The sequence below is a fragment of the Bison bison genome, unplaced genomic scaffold (assembly GCF_000754665.1).
Source record: "Bison bison bison isolate TAMUID 2011002044 unplaced genomic scaffold, Bison_UMD1.0 scf7180017864089, whole genome shotgun sequence".
Taxonomy (NCBI): domain Eukaryota; kingdom Metazoa; phylum Chordata; class Mammalia; order Artiodactyla; family Bovidae; genus Bison; species Bison bison.
This window is the reverse complement of record NW_011494661.1, coordinates 244,897-254,667: the sequence shown is the minus strand read 5'-3', so window position 1 is coordinate 254,667 and position 9,771 is coordinate 244,897. Positions and strand designations below refer to the sequence as shown.

The 9,771-nt window shown below is 56.1% G+C and overlaps 1 protein-coding gene across 1 annotated transcript; it reads right to left on the bottom strand.

Annotated features, from left to right (window-relative positions):
* Window positions 1-533: 533 nt before the first annotated feature.
* On the bottom strand, window positions 534-9,765 carry LOC104987177 (chromosome unknown open reading frame, human C11orf84). Its single transcript, XM_010837968.1, has 5 exons — window positions 8,092-9,765; window positions 7,886-8,017; window positions 7,603-7,740; window positions 7,270-7,470; window positions 534-1,483 (listed from the first exon to the last, which is right to left on the bottom strand). Exons 1-5 carry the CDS (start codon window positions 8,528-8,530, stop codon window positions 1,272-1,274), a joined length of 1,122 nt encoding a protein of 373 aa, XP_010836270.1. The 5' UTR covers window positions 8,531-9,765; the 3' UTR covers window positions 534-1,271.
* Between the last annotated feature and the right edge of the window lie 6 nt (window positions 9,766-9,771).

Sequence of the window (9,771 nt, the reverse complement as noted above, 5' to 3'; positions counted from 1 at the left end):
CAGGATGCACAAGACCCATCAGAAGCAATGGAGCAGGCCAGGGGCAGAGGGTAGACGGCCCTATTTCTCCCACCCACCCCTGGATTCTATATGGGACAGTCAAGTTGGGGATCTGAGCGCTCTCTCTGCCTCTCTTGAGAGCCCCCATCACCACAGAGGAAAAACCACCCTATGCAGGTTTGGCTGGTGATGGCTGGTTTAGGAGGGAAGGGGTAAGGAATATGGGGAAGAGATCCAAAGTGGGTTATCTCCTGGTTCAGGGAACCGGAAAACCAGGCAAAGGCTCGCTGTGAGTAAGCGAAGGAGATGAAGGCTGACCGCGAGGCTGAAAGGTTGGAGGCGGCCTGCCTGCCTTCCCGTCATGGGGTGGGGGAGGTGGGGGGGCAGGCATCGGTGCCCCTGCACGCTGGCCACAGCCAGGGCACACCAGAAAGATGACCTTAGGTCTCAGCTCCTCCCCGGATGCCCCAGTGTGGCCTGTCTCGGACGGAGGTTCACCAAGTCAGTCAGAAGGTATGTGTAAAAGGCGCTCCTGACCGCATCTGGAGGGCAGGGGTGAGGGGAGAGGCTGAGGCGCCCCTCTGACATGGCCTGCCCCCACCCCGCACCAGCCTCTGGGGCCGCAGCTTTCTGGCCCACGCCCAGGACCCCTGTCAGCTCTCCTGCTTCTCAGGGTCGCTCTAGGGGGCTGGACAGCCTGCTAGCAAACCCCTCCCCGCAATGATGGCCCAGACGAACTCTCTTAATAAAAAAAAATAATTTATTGTCAACAAAGGAGATATATACAACAGGAAAAGAGGTGAACAGGACAGTGAGTGACCAGTCGGCCACCAGTGGGGATGGAGCGGGAAGAGGTAATGGAGGCCTCCTGCTCTGGGGGCCTGCGGGGGGGAGGAGAGGCGTCCCCCGAGGTAGTGGGGCTCAGTTCACGACCACCTCCTGTGTAAGGCACTGTGCCGAGGGAGAATGGGGGGCCAAGAGGGCGGGAGGAGGTCGGGAGACAGTAGAGGTCGGGGTCAGCAAAAGGATCGGGTGGGTGTTCTCCACAGGCCCAATGCCCTACCGCTCGACAGCCACTGGTGGCCCCCGGCCCGGCCTCATGCCTCGCCCCGAGTCACGGCAGATGCTACCCACCCTCCTCTCCTCCATCCTGCTCTGGCACCTGGTTCTACTCTCTCTCTCAGGCGGCCAAGCTGGGGGGCTCTGTGTGATAAGCCCAAGGGGGACACTGCCTTCTCCCTCCCTCCCTCCCACCCCAGAAAAGCAAGAACCTACAGGCCACTTCCCGCCTCTGGCTGTGCCCCGACAGCGCTGCTGGATTCCGACAGAGCTGCGGGCCAGTCTGGGGCGTCACCTGCTCCCACGCCCTTGGCGCCCTGGGGATGCTTGGACCAGTCTTGCAGGAGGCTGACTGCAGGGGGCTCCTCCAGTCGCACGCGGATGACCTGGAGATCCAGCGTCCCGCGAAGCCCTGGAGGGGGAGCTGGGCAGGGGTGAGGACAGAGAGCAGTCAGGGCTCTCCAGGCCATCGCCTCAGGGTGTTCCTAGAAGGTCTGGGTAAGTCACATCCCCCTTCCCAGGCCTTCCATTCCACAGCCCTGGACGGGCAGTCAGAGGGGAAGCCCAGGGACAGTGGGAGGCCTCGCTCCTGGTCCACCCCAGGACCAGCGCTGACCACAGAGGCATCACGCCTCCTGGGGCATCCGCCACCGGCCCTCCGCAGCCTTCCTCCTGTATTTCCCACACGGATGCTTGGTGCTGTCCTCTGCTCCCCTTACCCCTTATCTTCAGCTGACTGTTTCACCTGAAACTTACTGGGCATCCTATCCTAGCCTGATGGGCTCTGCCCTGCGTGGGCAGAGGTGGTGGGATGGAGAACACCCCAAAGGAGACAGGGCTCTCACAAAAGAGCTCCCAGGTGAATATGCAGGGTGGAGGAGGGAGCACTGCACGGAGAGTCCTGGGGTGAACATCCAGCTCTGCTTTGCAAACCCGACCAGGCTCTTTATCTCCTGAGTCAGTACTGGCCACGCAGGGATCACGTGTCCACATTACCAGCATGGAGAAGCTACTCACAATGGGCAAAATCAGATCTCAAGATGGGAAAGCGGACTACTGACGGCCCTGTCAGGTACCAACCCCGCCCTGGGCATTGCATAAGCAGTTCCAAAAGTTACATCAAAAAGCAAACCCAGAAAACAGAAACCGGTGACAACTGTGAGGTGTCTGCATTAAACCCGTGGTTTTTGCCTTTACTGTTTCTAGAGAATTCGTGATTTGGCAGGGAAAACGGGTACAACTTTGCTATACCGTTTGCTGGGACGGAACAGGACTCAATGGCTGCCACCGGGTTGTGCAACTGAACAGACTCTGCTTTGTGTTCACATGAGCTGGTTTGCCTTCCTGACACACACTATGAGGACAGGTGGGGCCCTCTCATTGGGCTCCTTAATTCAACAATAACTTACTGGGCAACCACACTGTGCCCAACACTAGTCTAGCTGCTGGGGGTTCCCCAGCACATGGGGCAGATCAAGTGGCCTTTCTGGAATTTATGTTCCAGCAGTGAGAGCCAATAAACAAGATAAACAAATTAAAAACGCAATGTGATATATACGGATGGAAGCAAAGTAAAAAAGCACACCAGAGTAGGGGACAGGATATCAGGGAGGATCTCACAGAGGTGACTGGAGCTGACCCGTGAGCAAAGTTAGGCAGGAAATGAGGAGTCCACGGTGTCTAGCTGGGGAACAGCATTCCTGGTGGGAGGAAGAGGACATGCGGATGCCCTGGTGAGCAGGAAAGGTGAGGACCACCAGTCCCATGAGGACTCTTGAGTTTTCTCTGGGATGTTACAGTGAGCGCTGGAGGGCTGAGCAGAGCAGTGATAGGATCCTACTTGTGTTTTCAGGGTGGCTTTGGCTGTTATAGGAGACTGACCGCAGCGGGCAATCATCAGAAGCCAGGAGACAGTCTAAGGAACCCTTGATGAAGGGAGCAGCAGTAGAGACAGTGAGTGAGTGTGAGTATGTGTGTGTGTGTGTGTGTGTGAAACCTGAGCATCTTGGAGGTGGGGCTAACAGGATTTGCTGACAGACTGAAGTGGGGTCTGAGAGAGATAGATGACAACTCTGAGGCTTCGGTCCAAGCAAACTGAAGAACGTGGCAGCCAGCTTCCCGGGGAAGTGAAGCCCGGGGAGCGGGTAGTAAAGAGGCTGGGGTAGGGGAGGAGACTGCGGGTTCCATTCAGAAATGCTGTCAGAAACACAGAGTTTGGGGGATCTTTTATACAACCAACCGAACACATCAACTGCGTGCGAGAGAGGCTGGAGCCGAAGGGACAGGCCCGGGGCGGTGGGGAAGGTGGGCCCATGACAAGCTTCGAGCCTGGGATCACCCAGGGTGTGAGTACAGATCCTGACTCATGGTTGGGTCATTCATTCATTTGCCAAATACACAGACGGCACCCATTCTGGGCTGGGCACTGGGGATATTACTGTGAATGAAACAGGCAAACTTCCAGACCCAAGGAAGCATAATACTCTAGAAACAGGAAGTAGAACCACCATAGGATCCAACTTTTGAGAGCTGGAAGCGAACAGGCAAGAGAGGCAGGGGCAAGCCCCTCACGGTGCGGCCTGAGAGGCCAAGGGCAGAATGAGCCTCCAGGAAGGAGGGCGGGACAGGCTCCTGGTTTCTGCTGATCAGGAAAAACAGGGACTGAGAACTGACCACTGGGTCTAACTTTATGGAGGTCAGTGGCCATCTTGCCAAAAAAGACATGTAGGTGGTAAGCATGAGGTTGAATCTAATGGCTTCCAAAGACAGACTGGAGACTGTTGAGAAAAGCTTTTCAGCAAAGCTAGGGACAAATGTGACAGAGGCTATGATGGATGAGGGCTGAGAAGGGGGAAATAACATCTCTGTGTAAGCTGATGGGGAAGACCTGAAGCAAAGAACAGCTCAGGGTCCAACAGAGGAGACTTGATCCCTGGCACTTGCGGCAGGCTGGGCGCTGCATGGGCGAAACACACATGGGCTGCCCGAGGCTCAGTTTCCTCTTCTGTAAACCGGGGGCTCAGCACCCCGAGCCCAGAACCACCCCCACTTGCCTCCTGGCCCGGCCCAAATCCCTCTGCTCCCCCAGCTTCAGCCCCCTTCTCTTCCTCCACACTTGTGCATGTGTGTGCAAATGTGAGCACCACCTCTGGGGGTGGCTGGGACCCATCTCTCGTTTCTCACTAAGGCTCATCGGAGCAGAGACTCTGGAAATGTCACCACCAGAGTGACGAGTGAAGGCAGTTGCCATCCACTCATCTGTCGGTAAATCTTTTCCAAGGGCTTTCTTTGTGCATGCCCTGTTCCCGGTGCAGAGGGTACAGCAGTGAACAAAGCCTGCCACGCATGAAGCACACACACACACACTCTTCTTCTTGGTCCAGTCTCACACACACACTTGCTTCTCCTTGGTCCAGTCTCACACACACCCGTCTTCTCTTTGGTCCAGTCTCTCTCTCACTCCCACACTTTTTTCTCCTTGGTCCAGTCTCACACACACACACACACACACACACACACATTCTTTTCCTTGGTCTAATCACACACACACACACTCACATTTTTCTCCTTGGTCCAGTCACACACACACACACACACACACACACACACTTTCTTCTCCTTGGTCTAGTCACACACACACACACTTTCTATTTCTTGGTACACACACACACACTCTTCTTCTTGGTCCAGTCACATACACATACACATTTTCTTCTCCTTGGTCCAGTCTCTCTCTCACACACACACACACACACACACACACACACACTTTCTTCTCCTCGGTCCAGTCAGGAACACACTGGTCTAGCTGAGGTATCCTAAGCCAGGTCTCAAGGTCTTATTCTAATTAAACACCAGCAAGGATTTTCTCCACTACTTGCAAGTGGGCCCTCATGGCTCACCGCCTCTCCTGGCCTGGACACCCTCATCCTGTAAGGCCCCAGAATGTCCAGCAAGTCTTCCCTGATGGCTTCACACACATGTCCATCAGCTCAGCTGACCACAGTGACTTCCTGCCCACTCCCAACTTCTAAATCCTTGATTTTTAATTTTCTTTTTTAAAGTGGTAGGATCTCTAGTCCAATAAGACCTTTGGAGAACTTCAAAAAATTAAACAACTCAAAGTAGAACATTCTGGTTGAAGCCTCACATGTTTCTGAGACATCTGAGCTTTGGGTTCTTAAAACCCAAAACCAGTCTGCAGTCACTAGTCTGGAGGCCGTACTGTGCACAGAACCATCACGGGCACCCTGCTAGTCTGGATTTGCTGGCCTGGGCCCCTCAGAGGACCACTTGTGTCATTTCTCAGGGTGCTTCCTGGGTCAGGCTGCAGGCACACGCACTGCTGTGTCACTCACCATCTCCTGCGGTTTCTGGACTGTCCCCAACCTCTCCAGGTCCCTGCCGCTGTCAGGACATGGCTCAGCACCTCCCTCCCTTTCAAATCAGATGGCTGAACCCCGAAGTCTCAGGCTCTGCCCACTCACCCCAAACGAACCTGAGACCTCAAGGATGCTCTTCACAGCTACTGGTCACTCCAGACAGGTGGAGTTTGGGCACAGGGTACCCCAAGGCTCGAAATGAAGCCCCCGCCTTCTAGAATGAAACCAGAAGACCCACCAGCCAGTGGGAGAGGTCAGCTGTGTACAGCAGAGGTCCGCTGACACGAGGGGGACCAGGAAACACACAAGTCTAGGCAGAGTGCGGTCCTGGGAAGGCAGGACGCAAGGTGACTCACGCTGAGACCTGAGACAGTTAAAACCCCACGGGGGTGAGGCCCACCTTCAGACTGGAGACAGCAGAGCCCCTTTGGGTCAAAAATAAACAGATAGGAGTACACAGGCACCTATGTGCACGCAGAGCTTTGTGAGAGGTTGGACGGACATAAGCCAAATTTTTGACAGTGGTCACCACTGAGTGACGTGGGCTGAAGGGAAGTGAAGCTTTTTCTTTAAGCAAAAAGCACGCCTCCTTTTTGGGAGCCCTGCTCTGGGGAGCCTCCAGCACCCCGTGTGCTGTCTTTCTTGGAGCTTCAACTCCAAGTGCCCGTTTCAGGCGGGCCGGGATGCGGTACTCTGTGTATCACATTCACTCCTTCAAAAACCACTTTCTGCACCCTAGATGCTGCGAGCAGGGCCTAGCCGGGTGAGACAAAAAGAGAGGAACCAGGTGCCCTGCTGGAACACAGCCCAGTCTCATCTCAGTTCTGCTACTGCTGCATTAGGTGACTGTCCTAGCAAGAGTACCAGTCCCTCAGAGACGTCCACGTCCTAATACCCAGGGCTGTGAGTATCGTTCGTTCACAGTGGGGGAAAATCAAGGCTACAGGAGGAACTGACGTTGCTCATCAACCAACTTTAAAATTCAATGGAGCCTTGGATGACCTAGGAGGGCTCAGTGTAATTACAAGGGTTCTTAAAGGGGAAAGAGGAGGTCGAAGAGCGAGAACCAAAGATGGCAGCCTAAGAAAGCCTGGGCACAGCTGGCTCTGAAGACGGAAGGCGAGCACAGCTGAGGAATACAAGCAGCCGCGAGAGGCTGCAAGAGGCAAGACTCCCTCTTTAGGAGTCAGAAAGGAGTTGGCCCTGCCTACACCCTGCCTGTAGCCCGCTGACACCTCCCGTACAAGGACTCTGGCCTCCTGAACTAAAAGGCAGTGTATCTATGTTGTTTTAAGCCACTGAGTTTGTGGTAATCTGTTACAGCAGCCACAGGAAGGGAACACATGGACGTGGAAAAGGAACCACCTCTCTGAGACTCAGCCATTCGGAAAAAGACACTTTTATAAGCGCCAAATGAGCTGCATATAAGTTTCTTAAAACCAGAGAACATGATATAAACCCAAGTGCCCACTGGTATTACCAGACACACCCTGAGCTGAGGGTCTGTGGCGCATTGACCTCCGTCTCCTGTTATCGGTCCCATTTAGGCCCCTGGTGGGCACCTCAGGCCCCAGCTGGAATCAACCGTGAGTGTGGTGATGGGTGTCAGGCTTTGGGGAACACTGGCCTAACTCAACCTAACAACCAGGATGCTCCCAAGAAGCGTGCCAAAACCTCAGCTCTCAGGCTGGCTGCTGTATTCAAATCCACCTGCCCTCAGCCCAGCTGCCCGGGGACCAGAGCACCAGTCACCTCTGCCTGGGGCTCCACCCTGGGGACGTGGCCTTCCCAACCCTGCACACCTGCCGCCCCCAGCTCAGGCGCTCACCTGGGGAGGGGCTTTCCGGCTGGAGATGACCTCCTTCGGCCCCTTTTCCCTCTTTGGGCAAGTCTCTGCGGTTTGAGGCCCTGAGCTGGGTGTGGGAGAAGAGCTGGAGGGCGAAGCCGGCCGGGAAGCTGCCATCCGTGAAGTGCCGGACCTCGGCCGGAGCAGCGAAGGTCTCCATGGGCGAGTCCGGCGAGGGGGGGTCTGAAGGAAGGACGGGATCAAACTGTGAGGCCACACTCCCAAGGCCCGCCTGGGTCTCGGCTGAGGGGCACGTGACCCCTGCCCCTCCCACCCCAGCTTTCCCCCTGGAGCCCACACCTTCCTCCCCTTCACCTGGGTCAGGGTCTGGGTCTAGGTCCAGGGTTTTGGTCATAGGTCTGCCTCTTTTCTTCCTGACCGGCTCCTCCCCAGAGGGCTCCTTGCATCTCTGACCACGGGGCTTCTTGCTTACTGGCTCTGGGACAGGGGCCGCTGCAAAAGATAAGACCTTTTTGAGGCCTGACTCCCGCAACTCCAGGGCTGCAGGGTACCTGTTGAGCAGCCTGTCTCCACCCAGCTGGCGGGGCTCATGATACCCTCACCCCAACTCAGCCTCGCTGGCTTTGGGATAACTGACCAGGAAGTTCCAGAGGGCGAAGTCCCCTGGGCCGGGTCCTTCTGGGGAGGGATTGGTTGTCCTCGGAGTCGAGGAGAACGACAATCTCTGCTGGCATCCTGGCAGGGTCCGGGTCGGAGTCCTGGCCTGAGTCTGAAGTGGGCAGATACCAATGATCAATCACGAGCTCCGACTCTCCCCTCCGCCCCCACCCCTGCCCCCACTACCTGAGTGGGGTGGGGACGGCTGCTCCGCTCGAAAGTCTTGCACAAGGGCCGCCCCCTCGCTCCAGGCCTCCAGGATGTTGCTCTTCTCGGAAGGGCTCAGGTCCAGGGTGTGAGGATGCTGCTCCAGGATGTGGGCGCGCGCCGTGTCTGCTGAGGGGGCCTGGATCTCGGCCCCACACACCATGCACAGCGCCCGCCCGCTGCCTCCCGGGCTGTTCCCCACCAGAAACTCCTGCTCCCAAGACACCTGCTGTCTGGGCTCCTCAGAGCTATCATTGCCCGCCTCCAGGAGGCTGGGCCTGGGAGGTGGGATCTTTTCCTGCTGGGCCACTAAGGAGGAGAGGAGGGGGAAGGTGTTATCAGTAGAGGTACCCACACCAGCAAGAGAGAACAGGGTTCCCCAAGCCTGGCGGTGTGTGCAAGGAAGGACCTTTCCCATCTAGAATCTCTTTTCTTCCCCCTCTGGAGCCCACAAGGCACCAGCCACAATAAAAGCAGCAGACATGCCACCACATCCCGCTAGCCCAACCTAGTCTCCGACCACAGGTCCAACAGGTTTTTCCATAGACTGCATTCCAGCATGGCTCTGGTCTGGGCACACTGTTCAGACCACCCCATCAGTCTGGCAAACTTCTTTCACGGCCCTACTCAAATCCTCGGCCCTGTGAAGCCTTTCCGATCACCCACCCCCGGCAATTGTATCCACATCTGACTTCTGACAGTGCTCACTTCCTCAAGGACAAGAACAGCAAACTTTGTCATCTTATTCTCCTGCAGGGCCTGGCATGCAGGGAGGAGATGCTCGATGAGCCTTGGGTCAGCGAAGGGCATCCAGGCCTGGTCCTCCACTCGTTGGGGCCCTGTCAAGGGGCCTCTCCCCCAAAGCCTTTGCAGCGGTGACCTTGTCCATCCCCAAGGGTGGACCCAGCACCTTCTCCCTGTGCACACGGGACCATGACATTTGACAGGGTGGGAACCGTTCTCAGCTTCGCAAAGGATGCAGGCTCAGATCCTCGTGAGCCTGGCATCTCAGAGCTTTTAATCCCTTGTGGGTGCACCTCTCTCCCACCTGAGAGGATGGGGCAATATACAAACAGGGGAGGTCCTAATACCTGGGGACTTCCTGGAAGAGGAGGCATCTGAAACAGGTCTGAGAACTGGCTTGGTCTCAGAAGGTTTAGCTCCAAGGCTGGGTGGTACCTCTCCCCCAGGTGACAGTAGCTGCAGTTCTTTCCCACCACTCCTCCAAAATAGCTTTGTCAAGGTCACCAATGCTACACCCAGTGGTCAGCGCTTCAACTTCATCCCCTGGCAGATCACTTCTTTCATCTTGATTTTTGTCACCTGGTTTCCAGGGCACCGCCTTCTGTTGGTTCTTTTCTTACTTCATGGAGGCTCTTTTTCGGGCACCCGTGCCAGTTCCTTCTCTAGGAGAGAACCGTCTTCTCACCAAGGCCTGCCTGCCATTCCTGAGAAAGCGGCCATCAGCCCCACCTGAGCGTCCTGTTCCCCTCACTTCATCTCCTCCAGAGCACACAACGCTGCCTGACGACACACGTGCTTTTCTTGTTTCCTGTGTCTCCTCACTTCGCCGCTGGTCTGTGACAGCATCGATTTTTTGATCCTTCACACCTGTATCTCCAGCAACTGGCCCAGTGCCTGGCATGCTGTGGCATTCAG